This window comes from Carassius carassius, chromosome 31, assembly GCF_963082965.1.
Source record: "Carassius carassius chromosome 31, fCarCar2.1, whole genome shotgun sequence".
In the NCBI taxonomy this organism is placed as follows: Eukaryota; Metazoa; Chordata; class Actinopteri; order Cypriniformes; family Cyprinidae; genus Carassius; species Carassius carassius.
The window spans coordinates 4,124,007-4,141,903 of record NC_081785.1 but is presented as its reverse complement, the minus strand read 5'-3'; the positions used below and the strand labels follow the sequence as shown (position 1 = coordinate 4,141,903).

Genomic DNA, 17,897 nt, shown 5'->3' with positions numbered 1-17,897 from the left:
CTTCCGTGTACGATAGGTTATAGGCTAGGATAGGAACATAGATTAGTATGCATTTATTTCTATATATCAGGGCTGGACTGGGACCAAAAATCGGGCCGGGCATTTTTGCCCAGACCGGCCCACTATATGATCATAAACACCACCCATCTTTGCACGCCCTTAATTATATGCATACCAACTCCTATTCATTAAAACCACTAATGCCATGTAATGAGTGAGTATAGGAACGAGTGAGAGTTAACAGATGAAATAAGTCAAAATTTTATATTTATTAATACAGTTGAACTATACTCCACAGCGGTGAATCCTAAAACAAGCTATAAGCGGCTCTGGCATAGCAATAGCAGTGTTTCTTATAGGATTTTTGTTAAAATTATGGTGCAGTGTCCTCGGTCCTTCTAGGGGGGTTCGGGGGCATGAACCCCCGTGAGAAAATTTTGTGCATTTTAATGTTAAATTCATTAATCTGGTGCACTTTAAGAGTTCAGAATTAAAAGCTCCAACCCATATTCAGTGTGCAAATTAAACAAAGAAAAATTCAAACCTCTTCCAGTTACAGTGTCTTTTTACATTACACCTATACATAATAATGGTTATAATATTAATCCAATGACAGTAATACAATATTTTGTAAAACAAATGCACAAATTTCTTTCTTAATTAGTTGTACCAATTTCTATACTTGAAAGAGATAAGCACATGATCTTTTATTTTGACGCAAACTGCATCAAGCTTTTATTTTGGCGGAAAACATGGTTTTCAAACGCCTCTTATTAAATTTCTAGTGAATTGTGGTAATCGTCAACTATGCAGATGTGGAAATAATCTACACTCATTACATGGCCTAAGTGTTTTGAAAGTAGTTATGCTTACCGTAGGCTCTACACTTTCTCATCTCTCTCCGTCCTCACTATCATCATCTGCCACAGGAGCTGGTGAAGGTCAGAAAACATATATTTTGACACAGTTTACAGTGTCTGCTTTAAGGGCCTGGTTCTATTTTTTCACGCTATTTATCTGCACATTCCTTGCGTTTCTTCTCCATCTTTTTTACAGATACACACTGACTGCTGCCGCTCGCTCACTCGTTTAAAGTTGTGATTGGGCCAGCCCAGTGTCAATCATGAAAAGAGCCAATGGGCCGCTGATCTACGTGTTTCATGGGCTGGTCTGTCAGAAAAAAAAACTAACACTGACTTTGACCAATGCATTACACCGGCACAAACCCAGCGCCGCCAATTAAGCAAAACAAAACAAAACGAATAGGCCGCCGATGTACAAATTTTATGGGCCGTTTATATATATAAAAAAAAAAAAAAAAAAAAAAAAAAAAAAAATTATGAGTATGAGATATCGGCCCAAAAAGCACGTCGGCCCACCGGGCAAATGCCCGGTATGCCCAATGGCCAGTCCAGCCATGCTATATATATCTCTCTAAGAGGGATATCGATTGGAAACAGTCCCCCCTCATAACATGATTAACATTCATGAACCACGTACGATTTGTAACTTTGTAGGGGGATCTTTGATTAAATTGTACCAGAGACAATTTATAAAAAAAGGACTTTGATAGTACTCTATCTATGCCACCTTGTGGATGAGATTATTACAGTCAGTTGTGTATACATAATTTTCATTTCAGAATATAAAAATAAATAAACGCATAAATATATATATATAAAAAAATGAAAATAATGAAAATGAGAAAGAGTAAAAAAAGTTAAAAGCAAAGAAAATAAAGAGGGAAAGTAAGAAAAAAATAATGACAATTAAATTTATTTAAATCAGTTTTAGCAAATCATTTGCATTTCTTTCTTTCATTCTACTGGTTTGGTTTTTCATAATATTCTGGGTAATACTAGGTGGGTCACTATTTTCATTATTTGAAAACCAAGCAATTCTTACATTTATTGCGTCATTTATTTGCTGTTTATTAAAAATTCATATATTTAAATACATATTTAAAGCAAACAAACAAAATGTACTTTCGAACATTTACATCATTAATTGGTTTGGTAATGCAATCTTTAGAATTACAAATTGTTTTTTTATTTCTTTTATGTTACCATCAAACAGATCAAGCAGGTACATGTTATACACATTTAATGGTTATTGGCTTTATGGCTTCGTCATGAAAACTACACCTCTGAAATCTAACAATATCTTTTTTTATATAGGAAAAAAATCTCCAAACTTGTCCAAAGGTATCCAACCAGCAGTCAATGACAACCAAAACGCCACTGACAAAACCTGTTTCTCCAGGCCACATTTTATTTCTAAATGTAACTTTTATCAAAATGTAAAGTCTTTCATAGACGATCTGTCTAAATATTGGCCATCATTAAGGATTCGGGTTTCTTTAAGCTGTACAGTGTTCTTCTTCTTTAGCTGTCTCTTCCATATAAAACAATGTCTTTTGTTTTTCATCCATGATTAGCTCTGTAGGGAATACATTCAAGACGGTGTTATGCATGACCGGTGTTGGTGGTTTCCAGCGTCTCCTCATAAAGCCAGCTCTGAGTGAAGTTTCCAGACTGCTCCATTAGCTCAAACAGACGCTTGAACTCATCGGGGTAAACGTCGCCTGTCATCGTGTCGTCAAGGAAGCTGAGCTTTGAAATGAGCTCTGATCCACTGCCAGGACTCCATGAGCTTTAGAAAACCAAATACAAAAGGAAAGTATGAATACAGCTCCTCTAATATTAGTTTAGAACTGTTTATTCACTCAGAAATTCTAGTTTGGATCATAAACTTTCATAAACTTACTTAATTTGTTCTATCAGTCTGCTTTTCCTTTTTGCAAGGCACTGTTTCACCATCAAAACCAGAGTGCTGCCGTTTAAGGGAGTCAGGTGAGAGTTAAACAAGTCCTCACGTGGAGTTATTCGCACCAAGCAAAGGTTATCACTTTGGGATAACTGTGGGGGTAAAAAAAGGGTAAATGAAAACCTTGGAAATACTAAGTTTTTGTAGTGTTCAACGTATCAAATTCATAAACCATGACAGTAAAATCAATGTTATAAAAAAAATGATATTTCAAATAAATGTTATTTTGAACTTTCTATTCATTAAAAATCTATTTTTTTTTTTTTTTTGCAATTTTTGAAGAATAGAAAATTCAAAAGAACATTTATTTGAAAAAAAAGAAAAAAAATTATGGCTGAACCACTGATGTCACATGGATTATTTTAACAATGTCCTTACTACCTTTCTGGTCCTTGAATATTGTAGTTGTGTTGTTGTCTATGCAGGGTCAGAAAGCTCTCGGATTTCATCGAAAATATCTTAATTTGTGTTTTAAATATGAACGAAGGTCTTACGGGTTTGGAATGACACGAGGGCGAGTCATTAATAACAGAATTTAAATTTTTGGGTGAACTGTCCCTTTAATACTTAAATTGCTGAAAAGTAGTGACAGTACAGACATTTATAAAGTTGCAAAAGATTTCAATTTCACGTAAATTCTGTTCTTTTGAGATCTCTATTCATCAAAGAATCCAGAAAAAGTTACTACAACTGTTTTCAACATTGATAATAATAAAGAAATGTTTCTTGAGCAGCAAATCAGCATATGCTCTTAAAAGTACACAAAGCAGACTAAAGTTTCACAGCTCATTTTTAAATAGCGCACATAACCTGCAATTAAGTAAGCAAGTGATAAAGTTAAAAAACTGTATTCAGTGGGAAAATGAGTTGTCTAGCTCATTCCGACCAATGACTCATTGGTCTGAATGCTGATTACTGATTACTAATGATTTCAAATTATTCTTTAAGAAGAATACTGCAATCAAATTCATCAGACAGAATGATGTGATGACACAGTGCTTCTCCTGAATCACTTATACTATATAAAAAGATGCTGAATCCTAGAGTGTTAGTATTTGTGTGCCAATACTTACAGTGTTCTTTGAGGAGGGCCTTCCAGACTTCTTGGTCACAGTTAAAAAGGAAGACAAAGGCTCCTGGTAATGAAGACAAAGCAGAAATTCACAAATATAGTACATGCACAAACACACCGGTCATTAATCACTAAATTGTTTCTGGAAAAAGGTAACAATGATACATAAATAATAATAAAAAGTCTTACCTCATGCAGTAACTCAATGTCACAGGCCATCTGCCAGAGAACATTGAAAGCTTGGTAGTTCTTGTAATCTCTTGGACGGGTCACTAGTTTCTAAAAGAGAAAAGAAGCAGAATTCAGACTTGGATTTAGCTTGAAAGCTCCAACTGCTGCTACTTGTATAGTTAAAACTCTCTCACACATGGAGTCATGTGAACTCACTGTGTATTCTTTCTGGCTGATGAACATGATCAACTCCACACGTCCGTAGTGGAAAATGGAGCGGCGCTCAAACAGGTTGTAAATCAGCTTCCACAGTATGTTCTTCTCATTTCTTTGTGAGAAGATCCCCACAATCTTCACTGGGACATCTGATCCAGAAATAGAAAACATATTTATGACCCTGGATCACAAAACCAATCTTAAGTCGCTGGGGTATATTTGTAGCAATAGCCAAAAAAAACAAAAAACAAAAAAAAAACAATGTATGGGTCAAAATTATCGATTTTTCTTTTATAGCAAAAATCATTAGGATATTAAGTAAAGATAATGTTCCATGAAGATATTTTGGTAACGCTTTAGAATAGGTAACACCTATTAGTTGCTTATTAGCATGCATATTACTAGAATATTAGCCATATTAATGCCTTATTCTACATCCCTAATCTTACCCAATACCTAAACCTAACAACTACCTTACTAACTATTAATAAGCTGCAAATTAAGAATTTATTGAGAGAAATGTAATAGTTAATAGTTAACAAGTTTTACTGATATTTTGTACATTTCCTACTGTAAATATATCAAAACTTAATTTTCTGATTTGTAATATTCACTGATAAGAATTCATTTGGAAAATTTTAAAGGTGATTTTCTCAGTATTTAGATTTTTTTGCACCCTCAAATTCCAGAGTTTCAAATATTTGTATCTCTGCCAAATATTGTCCGATCCTAACCATCCATACATCAACCAAAAGCTTATTTATTCAGCTTTCGGGTGATGCATACATCTCAATTTAAAAAATTGACACTTACAAGTTTTGTGGTCCAGGGTCACATTTATATGTTTCTTAAAGGGTCAGTTTACTTATCCCAATGTTATCCCTTATGTCCTTCTTTCTTCCCTTCCACGTTAATCTGAATGTTTAGGGCACTAACCTGCTGTCCAAGGAACCTCGGAGATGGCAAGGTCAGAGAAGAGTTTCTCTGAGTACATGACGGGTGGTTTCATGCTGCCGTGGCCGATGGGATCCAGTTTGAAGAAGTCACAATGAACCACATCCAGCTGCCCATCCAGTTTGCGCTCCAGGTCCTTTAAGATCAAAGGTTATTTTATGGGTGTGCTGTTTTTTTATTTAATATACCTATCATGGTTAAAATGATATTGATGTCCTTAATAATCAAGTTGGGAGAAAATCGGATGTGTGCCAGTACACTGAACTATTTTATTATGTTTTAAAGGAATAGTTCACCCAAAAATACAAATCTGTTGAAAAGACCACACAAGATGCAGCTGAGTTTGTTTCTTGACAGGAACAGATTTGGAGAAATATAGCATTACTTCAATTTTTCATCAATGGATCCTCTGCAGTGAATGGGTGCCATCAGAAAGAGAGTTCAAACAGCTGAGAAAAACATCACAATAATCTACTAGTAATCTCAAATCCACCAATTAATGTCTTGCGAAATCAAAAGCTGCGTGAATGTAAGAAACGGATCCATCATTAAGAAGTTTTAACTTTAAACCATCGCTTCTGGTCAAAATAACAATTCATAATCCATCATAATGCTTCCTCTATTAAAAAATTTAATCTATTGTTGTCCTCACATAAAAAAAAAATCCACTGACATAATTGTTTATTATTGTTGTGGTTTGTAAACAGCACTCAATCTGTGCATATTTTTCTCCTGATTCAGATAAGATGACTTTTTCAACAGAGAAAGCAATATTATGGACAGTTGACTCTTATTTTAGCCAGAAGCAACAGCTTGAAGTTTAAAAGTTCCTAATGACAGATTTGTTTCTTACAAATATGCAGCGATTAACTTCATTAAACATTAACTGATAACTGGAGTTGTGTGGATTATTGTGATGTTTTTATCAGCTGTTTAGACTCTCATTCTGACGGCACCCATTCACTTCAGAGGATCCATTGGTGAGCAAGTGGTTTAAGAGATTGGCCTAAGCATGAGTAGTGAATAAATGGACACCTGCCTTCAGATCAGGAAGGAAGTTAGTGTCACTTTCCAAGGCAACTACTCTTTGAGCCCCACGGTTCAGCAGAGCACGTGTCAACACCCCAGGACCTGCGGACAGAGACAAAACCCACATTAACATCTTAACAAATACTGACAGCATTTCATTAGTAGTTGAGGAACACACACCTGGGTTACACTCAAATATAACAGCTTTCCCATCATCAATGTCTCCGGCGAGGTGGTCAGTCACGACTCTTGCGAGGGAAGGGTCTACTATGAACCGTCTCAGGTGTTTACAGGCCAGCGCTTTCTGTGTGTTCTCCTCCACATCGCCCAAATCTAAAGGATCGTACCGGCAGAGGGGGCGAAACTGACCCTGCAGGGGCACGGCGATAGCGGAGAGGTTCCTCTGAACGCCTCCTGGGGATGGAAAAATTCGCTCTGGTTTGCCCACCTGAGCCGGGGTCTTCCTTGACCCGGAGGGGAATGGGTCTAGAGAGCAAGTTCCCGCAGAGGTGGACAAAGTCCTGTGTTTAGTTAAAGGCAGAACGCAGGGTGATGCAGATCTTGATGTTCCACACAGAGTTCTTAAAGTTAGGACAAAGAACCTACAACCTCCACACGCTGCCATGATGACCAACAACAAGCTTGCAGCCTGAAATTAAATAATATGCATTATATAATATAATAATATATTAAAGATTAAGAAACACAGTAATAAATGTTGTTCATGTTGTTAATGAATTAACTAAAGGAACCTTACTATAAAGAGTTATATATATATATATATATATATATATATATATGGTTATCAAAACTGCATCATTGCAGCCACTGCACGTGGCTATTCAGATCAGACATTTCCTTCGCTTGATTGCCATATATTTTATTGAAAATATCTTTTTAAATACATATTTCGACCATAGCTTAAATGCTTTGACCATTACATTACATATTATTCCTGTATATTCTGCTTATGCATCATGACCCATGCTGTGGCAGCAGACGCAATCGTTAACTATCTGTCTCTCCTGACATGCAAATCGATGGTAACACACTTTTAGATCATTTTAACACAAACTAACCTCAAATGAAGCGGTTCTTGCCCACAGGATCTACATTAATGAAAGCTGCGCAGCACACGCGTCTGTGACATTGAACCCCGCATGTTGTTGACCCGACTGTTTCGCAATCCTATTGGTGAGGCGCACAATGTACGTCATGTTGCCGCGACCCTCCAACATATTATGCTGATCAAGAGTGCGTCTATTTTGCGCAATCCTGAATGTATTAAGATTATTATATTATGTATTATTCTGTTACTAATATGTGCAATCAGCATTCATCCCAGGATAATATATTTATACATATAAAAATGATTATGGAAATTTTGTTTTTGTAGTGAAATGTATCGTTTTTCTTTTTTTTTTTTAATAACTTGCGCAAGGACCGTGTCAAGTTGACAGTAATGAATACAAACGGCATTCATAAAGTGCATGTTCTGTATGTCGGCGCATGGACTCTCAAATCGGTAGATAATAGTGTTATGATATGATGACTATGAATATAGAGAGGTTTGTCAGTGAGGGGAAAGGAAATGGTTTGCGTGCTCTGCGCGAACTCAAAGCTGGTGAAGCGATTCATTCATGCGAGCCGTATGCGTTCTGCATAGCCAAGGATTTCTTGAAGACTGCCTGCCATAGTTGTCTGCAGAGGTAAGAAACCATAGTTCATTTCCAAAATCTTAGAGAAAACTTTTTCAGAGGGTTATATCCGGCCACATGTTTATGATCAGGTTAGTGAATGTGGTGCATCTACATTATAATGCAAAATATTGATTTCAGAAAAGTACTATGGTACTGTTTGTATTTTTACAATGTTTATATTGGACAATATTTCATGCTAATATATGCATTTGGTACTGACATTGTACCGTTTAGGTAAATGACATAGTACACGCTCAGCAGTACATAGTTATATTTCAAACTACAACAGTGTAGCAGTACTGCTTTGTAAGGGTAAATAGCAAAAACCATTCTGTCTGCAGGGTTCTCTTCTCTTCTGCCTTTTATCTATGTTTTTGTGACATGAAATGAGTTTGTATGACAGCTAATTAAAAGCGAGCATAAACTGATGCAGGACAAAAATACACGAGTAATGCGTGACCCTTCTGAGTGTGTTCTGCAGGGGGCGCTGTCGCTCTTTCTCTGACGTGTTCTTTTACACGGGATGCTGTTTTTGTTGTTCAGTTCATGAGGTGTGTCTGATATAACTGCGCAGTTTATTTAGGCTATCTAAAATGGAATAGTCAATAGTGTAAAGATTAAACACTTAATTAAACCGTTCATTAAAAGGATCTTTCTGGAACCCAAAATGGTTATTCTATGACATCACTGTGAAAACACCCTTTTAAAGTCTGATGTGTAAATGTAAACATTAAATTAGGTAACTAGGGATTACTGGTGGTTGTTAGGCTGTTTTTACTTTCTCAAGTTCAGAAAGACTCTATATTGCTCAGGTCCCTCTTTAAATGTAAATCCATTGTATTCTTCTTTTATCATCCGCTGTCTGGAAGTTGTGCATCCAATCCCTTAGAAAATTAACATCTTATGTGATGTTTAAAGGAATAGTTCACCCAAATTTGCTCACTCTCAGGCCATCTAGGACGTAGATGATGTTGTTTCTTCATCAGAGCAGATTTGGAGAAATGTAGCATTAAATCACTTGCTTACCAATGGCTCCTCTGCAGTGAATGGGTGCCGTCAGAATGAGAGTTCAAACAGCTGATAAAAACATCACAATAATCCACAAGTAATCCACACCACTCCATTTCATCAGTTAATGACATGTGAAGTGAAAAGATGCTCGTTTGTAAGAAACAGGTTCATCATTAAAGCATTTTAACTTCAAACCATCGTTTCTGGCCAAAGTACTAGTCCTTAATCTATAAGAATGCTTCCTTCACTGGAAAAAGTCTATCCCATGTTGTCCTCTCACATTAAAATGCGCTGACATATTTGTTTAGAACTGTTTCGCTTGTAAATGTTGTGGATTATTGTGATGTTTAATCAGCTGTTTGGACTCTCATTCTGACGGCACCCATTCACTGCAGAAGATCCATTGGTGAACAAGTGAAGTGATGAAGAAACAAACTTATCTATTTCTTAGATTGTAAATTTTCAGCAAATTTTGGCTAAACTATTCCAGAACTTTATTTTTTTGTTTTATTTTATATTTTTCAGTGAACTATAAATGACTGTTTATTATAGATATTTCAAGTTCACAGATGTGTCAAGCATACAAATAACTGTCTAAAAGATGACTGTTTGTGGTAGTTAGAGGCGTTATTAGTTGTCATTTCGTCTGAGATCTTTGTTTGCAGACAAAGAACATCATGTATAATATATAATGTAATTTAAGTAGGCCTACTTTATTTATTAAGTTCTTGTTAAATGAGGTTATGATAATTCTCCTGTGCACTTGTTTTAAGTGTCATGTTCTGGAGTTGAGTAAATGCACACACACACACACACACACACACACACACACACACACACACACACACACACACACACACACACACACACACACACACACACACACACACACACACACACACACACACACACACACACACACACACCTAAGGCAGCGTTATTCAAATCTTGCCCTGGAGGGCCAGTGCACTGCAGAGTTTAGCTCTAACCCTGATCAAATCCACCTACCAGTGATTTTCTAATGATCCCAAAGCCATTGATTAACAGGCTCAGGTGTGTTTGATCAGGGTTGGAGCTAAACTCTGCAGTGCACTGGCCCTCCAGGGCAAGATTTGAATAGCCCTAAAGGTATCCATTCGCTCTCTTTTTCTGGTTCTTTCCCTCCTCCTGCTCTCTTTTATTCATCTGTTCCCTGTCGAGGTATTAATTGCCATCTGCTTTTTGCTGTTTGGCTGGTCAGGCAGCGGTTCTTCATATTTCAGGTATGTAATTTTCCTGACTCCCGTTCAATGCTTTTCTGAGCGTGACCTTGTGGAGCGGATCTTTCCACTTGAGAGGGAAGGAAAAAAGCAGACAGACAGACTCGGAAGACAGTCATTTCTGGCTGGGGATTAGTGCTTCGGTCCTGCTGATAACCTGGCTCATCTATAGAGAGCCGTCTGCTTGGACTCACACAGGAGAACACTGGGGATGAAAAGAAACGCCATGGAAATACACCGGTAATAATCTGCTCAGAAGAGCTCTGTATTGTAATGGTCCCTGACCGCTGCTCAGAACAAACCCAAAGATGCTCATGCTGTCACAGAGCTCAAAGAACTTCTTTTACAATATGTTCAGAATTAATGAGCACTTCGACTCTTTACTGGTGATGGTATCAGATGGTAATACTACGGTATTCAAAAATATACCATGATGTATCTGATCACCAGATGCTGTAGACTTGTTCTCCAGGGCTTGATTTAGCGATTAATTTAATGAGTCTTATTCATTTAGATCAATATTAATAACTATGCACTGTAAAGGTTAATGTGGTGTACCTGTTATTATAGAAGATGAATTTCTCAGTAATAGTTCAGTGGCCATAAAATGCATTGCTTTAGTAAAGGCTTATGCATAATCCCATGTTTGTAATGGGCTACCAGTGAAAAACAATTGAAGCATATTTGCAGCTGTCTCCCTTGCAGCATGTGTCAGATCCTTCAACCGCATGTCGAGACAGTTACACCCTGGTGATGAAATGCAGTATCTTCTGACCTTGGTTAAACAGTGTGTAATGCATGACTGCTTCACCTGTGAAACCGTGTGTTTTGTTGATGCTCATATTAATTTGAAAGCATTTCAAAGTCCCAGAGGGGTGCAAAATGCATTTCAGAATGAATTCTACATTTCTATGAGTGCTGAAACATTTTTAACAGCTTTATGAAGTCTTTTATTTCTTCTGTAATGACATGTCTCAGCCAACACAGAATATGATGTCATTGATTTGTTTATTTTTATTTTTTCCCATTAAGTTGTAGAGCCGCTTGCTTCAAAAGCTGTTCACTTGGGTTTGTTTATTTGAGAAACCAAGAGGGGCATTTTAAAGGAAATTAAGGCAACATCAAAGACGAGGGTAATTGCTACTCGCCTCTCTTGATTGTGTGTTTATTTGTAACGAGCACTAATGACTGTGGGAGGGGGGGGGCATTAAGGAGTTGGTTGATGTGTTCCTCCCCGTCCCAGCATGTGTCCAGGAGCCACAGGTCAGCAAGTAAACAAACCATTATGGCTTCCTTTTATGATGAAGCATGACTGGAGGTGTGTTGTGGCGTAATTTATGCATATGTTGAGTCTATGTTTTAGGTCTTTAATATGACCTAAATGGGTTTTGCATGCATCTGAAGAAGACGTATCCACATGTTAAATCATAAAGAAAATCAAAGCTATGTTTTTTTTTTATTATTATTTTTTTTTATGGCTCCTCATGTCTTATCGGTGAAATGGTTGTGTCTTATCACACCTTCCTGTGCTCTTTGGTGCCCTGCTTATATGAGGCTATCAAAATAGTTGGTTTAATTTCAGATGTCTGAAAATGTGGCTGTAAAGCAGAATTGAGCCATTTTTGCAGTTCAGGTCAGCGGTCACCAGTTGCTTTGATGTTTCCGTCTGTGCCTGTTCTTTAAATCCGCCATATGTTCTCATGGAGTGATGCTCTCGTTTCCAGACTTGTGTTCCTGTATGATCTGTGGACCAGTGGCTCCGTCTCTGTGATTCAATTCACTCATTTGTTCTGTGCAGTTTTGTGAGCAGACCTCTGTTCTTGAATTATTATTATGGAATTATAAGGCAATGAAGTTGAAAGAAGTTTTTTGCATGCACGGCATTTGTGCAGTGGAGATCAGATGCAAACTCCTTCCATAAATTCATGAATATATAATTGATCTATATTAGTCATAACAGACAGGCCTATGTGATGAAAAGCCAGCCATGAAATTTGTGTAGATTGATTAGAGTTCTGTAAACACAAAGCATGACATGAACGACAAACATGGAAGTTAAAAGCCCAGCTTGCTGAGGCCAGTTTAATTCACAAAAAACTTCATGTTGCACGATTGTTTTTTCCTCTTTACTTAACTTTGTTGAATCACATCTATTATCATTATTGTGACTGATAACTAATAAATTAAACAGCATATGATTTCTGTAAGATGCGTTGACTTTTTTTTTTCATACGATTTTCCTGCTTTTAATGCTACTAGTTACTGGTTATTTCCCCCTTTTTTTGTAGTTTTACCAGGAAAACCTAATTTTAATAATAATAATAATAAACATTTTTTTTAATAAATAAATGGAAAAATAACCAGTAAATATTATTAAATATAGTCAGTTTATTGTCTCTAGAAAGCTAAATTTATGTTTCTGGCTGTTTTATTTATGTGCAGAAACGTATAAAAAAAATTTATATGACCATTTTAACATAACTAATATAAATGAAACCTAAGTATTAATTAAAAATAAATTGAATCTGCTCTTTTTTTTGATTTTACTATATTAAGTTATCTTTATTAAATTAATACATTTTATTTTACCTGGGGAAAAAAGAGAAAATAATTTATTTAAATAAACCTATAGAGGAAAGATTATTTAATAAACACTTGTTTATTGGTTACCTCAAGATAGAGAAGAGAATCATTAAATATTATTAACCACGGCCAGTATTAATATTTCTTTATTTTTTTTATATACATTTTAAATGTTTATATTTTCATAAGAAAATTAAAAACTGAAATCTGTAGTTTTTGCTAATTTCTTTTTATGAGTACCATATTCATATACTATGGTGTCTAAATTGTGCTGTAAGGTATTTAAATGAATACAATGGTATTTCATCAGGGTGCAGTACTTTTTAAAAATTGTTTTGGTAAGGCATATAATAATTTGTTTTCATTTGATGCACTTTCTGAAGTCTTCTTCATCTGCCTAGATGAGGATAATGCCATCGATCTGCTCTTGTGTCATGAACGACGTGTTGAATTACTCTCCAGCAGCCCTTTTGAACTCCGTTCAACCAGATGCACTGCAACAAGCAAATGCATTTGTGAAAACATCCATCATGCTACTAAGAGCCTCTTGAAGAGAGCAAACCTGTGACCTTGAGCATCATGTTTGAGTTGTCCTGCATTTGTCCTCATGCTGCTGCGCTCCGCTGTTTGTGTTTTGTCCTCCCTTTGATTGAAAGTCAATAGGAAAATAAAGCCTGTAGTTATCCTCAGCCTCGTAACTCTAGTGATTTTGAGTTTGCTGGCTATAAATGCTGCCCAGGTTTTCTTCGGCTGTCTGGAAAATCTCCCTCACACTTCTTCTGCTGTGGCATGAAAGCCTTTTCTGATTAAGAGATTCTGGGATGTGTTATTCCAGGGCGTTCAAACAGAAATATCAGATTGTTTCTTGGTACATGAGACAGGTTTAAGAAGGTCTCAATGGTTATTCCAGTTACAAATGTTTTTCTTTTCACTTTTTTATGGTAGTATTCTATCACACATATGATATTATTAGTATATAATATGTTGTTATTATTAGTCACATGGGTTTAATAGTTTTCACATATCAGATACCTTGGAATTCCACTTACCCATATACGTTTTTAACGGAAGAAAATACATATTATATAGGCCTGGATTAACCTAAATCTTGATAGCACATGTATTTCAGACATTTTGGTTATAGATCTAATATTTTGTTAAAACGTTGCTCTTCAATGTTAGAACAACATTAAGTGGACATATTACAGATGTTTAAGATTTCAAATATGTGTCAATAAACACTTTAACATTTCTGCAGTGTCTATAAGGTGTAGAAACAACTTTCACTCAGTAATCGCTAATAAAGAATATTAAAGACATGTTGTTAACATTGAATTGAATTAAACATTTGAAAGTAGAAAGACTAGAACAGTTTTAGCTTGTAAAATGTACTGCAATAATCTTCTTTATTAACTCATTTTTGTAATCCTCTTTACAATTTTTATTTTTAGTTTGTGCATCTGTCTGTTTATTTGGAAATATGAAAGAATTTTATTCCAATGATAAAAACCACTTAGCAATGGCTTAGTGACCATCAACATCACGCACCATCATTTTCATTTAAAATGAAAAATCCATTTCCAAAACTTTCCTCTACATGTGGTATTAAACTCATTGGTTTACAGGATCTTTATGGAGCAGTAATGACAGGACAAAAGCCTGTTTTGCTTGATTACAACCAAAACCCCTCAAGTCTAATGGCATGTCTGTAATTTATTTCCACAGTCTCTGCGACCGTGGGATGTGGAAAAATGAAAGCCTCCTTTGACTCCATGAAGTCATGGAGCATATGAGATTTATTTACTTTTTAATCAGTGGTTTCAACAAATGAAGGTGTTCTCTAATAATCCACACAACTCCTCGTGTGTTGTGACCGAGCCCCAACCTCCCGCTCTCTCTCGTGAGGCCAATAAGGAAGTGACTAAAACTGCAATTCATCGACTGGCCGCTTGAGGCTGGCTGCAAAAGAGAGTCAGTCCCATAGACTCCCAGTGTTAAAATGCCCAACTTTACAGCAGGAAAAAACATGTTTACAGCCTGGTGCAAAAAATGATTTTGGTCTAAATAGCTAATTTTGCGCTTCATGACAACTGTGAGGGCGGTAAACATTTTTATCACTCATCCATTTAAATTATATTAAGACTTAAAGTTTTGCATAATTAAGGGCGTGGTCACTTGAGTGACAGGTGGATTGCCGCTGCTGACACTGCCGTCGTGCTAGGTGGGTGTGGCTTCAGCAAGTAGCTCCCGTCTTTTTGCCCATTTTTGATTGTCCGGGAGAGTCGCGTAATGACGTGCTGCCAAGATGGCGATAGCCCGCTCTACACACTTTAGGCTTTAGAAACCACACTTCTGCAATAGCATCCAGCTGCAGCCCTGCAGACTCACCTCCGGATAGACACTAGATAGACAGCCTACGTCATTTCCATTTTCTCCATCATTTCCGTTTCGCCGCTAATTTCCGTTTTCACCGCTGGATGGACAGCAATTTTATTTCCTATTTTCACCTCTGGATTGAGATATATTTATTTTATATTTTCACCTGTGGATAGACAGCATATTTACAACCCGAATTCCGGAAAAGTTGGGACGTTTTTTAAATTTTAATAAAATGAAAACTAAAAGACTTTCAAATCACATGAGCCAATATTTTATTCACAATAGAACATAGATAACATAGCAAATGTTTAAACTGAGAAAGTTTAAAATTTTATGCACAAAATGAGCTCATTTCAATTTTGATTTCTGCTACAGGTCTCAAAATAGTTGGGACGGGGCATGTTTACCATGGTGTAGCATCTCCTTTTCTTTTCAAAACAGTTTGAAGACGTCTGGGCATTGAGGCTATGAGTTGCTGGAGTTTTGCTGTTGGAATTTGGTCCCATTCTTGCCTTATATAGATTTCCAGCTGCTGAAGAGTTCGTGGTCGTCTTTGACGTATTTTTCGTTTAATGATGCGCCAAATGTTCTCTATAGGCGAAAGATCTGGACTGCAGGCAGGCCAGGTTAGCACCCGGACTCTTCTACGACGAAGCCATGCTGTTGTTATAGCTGCAGTATGTGGTTTTGCATTGTCCTGCTGAAATAAACAAGGCCTTCCCTGAAATAGACGTTGTTTGGAGGGAAGCATATGTTGCTCTAAAACCTTTATATACCTTTCAGCATTCACAGAGCCTTCCAAAACATGCAAGCTGCCCATACCGTATGCACTTATGCACCCCCATACCATCAGAGATGCTGGCTTTTGAACTGAACGCTGATAACATGCTGGAAGGTCTCCCTCCTCTTTAGCCCGGAGGACACGGCATCTGTGATTTCCAACAAGAATGTCAAATTTGGACTCGTCTGACCATAAAACACTATTCCATTTTGAAATAGTCCATTTTAAATGAGCCTTGGCCCACAGGACACGACGGCGCTTCTGGACCATGTTCACAAATGGCTTCCTTTTTGCATGATAGAGCTTTAGTTGGCATCTGCTGATGGCACGGCGGATTGTGTTTACCGACAGTGGTTTCTGAAAGTATTCCTGGGCCCATTTAGTAATGTCATTGACACAATCATGCCGATGAGTGATGCAGTGTCGTCTGAGAGCCCGAAGACCACGGGCATCCAATAAAGGTCTCCGGACTTGTCCCTTACGCACAGAGATTTCTCCAGTAACTCTGAATCTTTTGATGATGTTATGCACTGTAGATGATGAGATTTGCAAAGCCTTTGCAGTTTGACGTTGAGGAACATTGTTTTTAAAGTTTTCCACAATTTTTTTACGCAGTCTTTCACAGATTGGAGAGCCTCTGCCCATCTTTACTTCTGAGAGACTCTGCTTCTCTAAGACAAAGCTTTTATAGCTAATCATGTTACAGACCTGATATCAATTAACTTAATTAATCACTAGATGTTCTCCCAGCTGAATCTTTTCAAAACTGCTTGCTTTTTTAGCCATTTGTTGCCCCCGTGCCAACTTTTTTGAGACCTGTAGCAGGCATTAAATTTTAAATGAGCTAATTAAGTGGATAAAAGTGTAAAATTTCTCAGTTTAAACATTTGCTACGTTATCTATGTTCTATTGTGAATAAAATATTGGCTCATGTGATTTGAAATTCCTTTAGTTTTCATTTTATTAAAATTTAAAAAACGTCCCAACTTTTCCGGAATTCGGGTTGTAGTTCTCACCTCTGGATGGTCAGAATATTTATTTTATATTTTCACCTGTGGATAGACAGCATATTTAGTTCTCACCTCTGGATGGACAGTATATTTATTTTATATTTTCACCTCTGGATAGACAGCATATTTAGTTCTCACCTCTGGATGGTCAGAATATTTATTTTATATTTTCACCTGTGGATAGACAGCATATTTAGTTCTCACCTCTGGATGGACAGTATATTTATTTTTTATTTTCACCTCTGGATTGACATTTATTTATTTTATATTTTGACCTATGGATAGACAGCATATTTATTTTCTGTTTTCACCAGTGGATAGACAGCATTCTTTGCAGGCTTAATTGCAAACGTCTTTTCCGTATTGTCATTTTACTTTTATGACTTAAAATATATAATATAAAAGCTGTGTGCAAATTGAAATATGATCTTTATCATATCTCTTTACATAAAACAATTCTCAATAATGTACTTAATATTATAACATCAATAATTCATGCGAACTGCATTCACAAGAACCACCTTGAAAATATATATTGTTCAGATCATATCACTATTTTTTGTGACTTAAATTCAGCCTAGACTATAAGGTTTTGTCAATACAACAGACTTGTACATGTTAATTGGCCACAGTTTTTTGCCTTGCCCATTTGGATATTCAATTCTTATTTTTTTTTTGTAAATGTAACCACTTCTGTTTTTAAAATATACGTAGATTCACATGATCAGACAATTTACAAAACAATCCAGATCAAATGAACACTTCATGGTTTTGCAATATTTATTGGAAATTACACAATCTAATTAGTAAAATTTGTCAAATCTGACCATCAGAATGAAGATGCCACTGTCAGGCCTGTAAGGTTGTGGGGGAAGTCCCTATTTCAAGAGGCATTGAGGTGATTCA

General features: G+C 36.5%; 2 protein-coding genes and 1 long non-coding RNA gene across 5 annotated transcripts in view; 1 reads left to right on the top strand and 2 right to left on the bottom strand.

The window, feature by feature from the left end:
- Positions 1-1,916: 1,916 nt before the first annotated feature.
- Positions 1,917-7,500, bottom strand: tfb2m (transcription factor B2, mitochondrial). Of its 2 annotated transcripts, none has more exons than XM_059518586.1 (9): positions 7,348-7,500; positions 6,449-6,917; positions 6,279-6,370; positions 5,222-5,375; positions 4,286-4,434; positions 4,088-4,177; positions 3,900-3,962; positions 2,767-2,918; positions 1,917-2,652 (listed from the first exon to the last, which is right to left on the bottom strand). In XM_059518586.1, the coding sequence occupies exons 2-9, from the start codon at positions 6,891-6,893 to the stop codon at positions 2,466-2,468; spliced, it is 1,332 nt and encodes a 443-aa protein (XP_059374569.1). In that variant the 5' UTR covers positions 6,894-6,917; positions 7,348-7,500; the 3' UTR covers positions 1,917-2,465. The 2 variants fall into 2 exon arrangements, with proteins under 2 accessions (XP_059374569.1, XP_059374570.1); XM_059518587.1 differs by having other exon boundaries at positions 7,369-7,482.
- Positions 7,501-7,730: 230 nt separating this feature from the next.
- Positions 7,731-17,897, top strand: part of smyd3 (SET and MYND domain containing 3) — a 162,414-nt gene continuing 152,247 nt past the window's right edge. Inside the window, exon 1 of the mRNA XM_059518588.1 lies at positions 7,731-7,977. Coding sequence (XP_059374571.1) covers positions 7,814-7,977 — 164 coding nt within the window. The 5' untranslated portion in view covers positions 7,731-7,813. The remainder of the gene's footprint in view (positions 7,978-17,897) is intronic.
- Positions 15,254-17,420, bottom strand: LOC132111368 (uncharacterized). 2 transcript variants are annotated; one of them, XR_009424794.1, is made up of 3 exons: positions 17,166-17,420; positions 17,100-17,129; positions 15,254-15,363 (listed from the first exon to the last, which is right to left on the bottom strand). It is a non-coding gene; the product is annotated as an uncharacterized LOC132111368 (long non-coding RNA). The 2 variants fall into 2 exon arrangements; XR_009424793.1 differs by having other exon boundaries at positions 15,279-15,363; positions 17,064-17,129.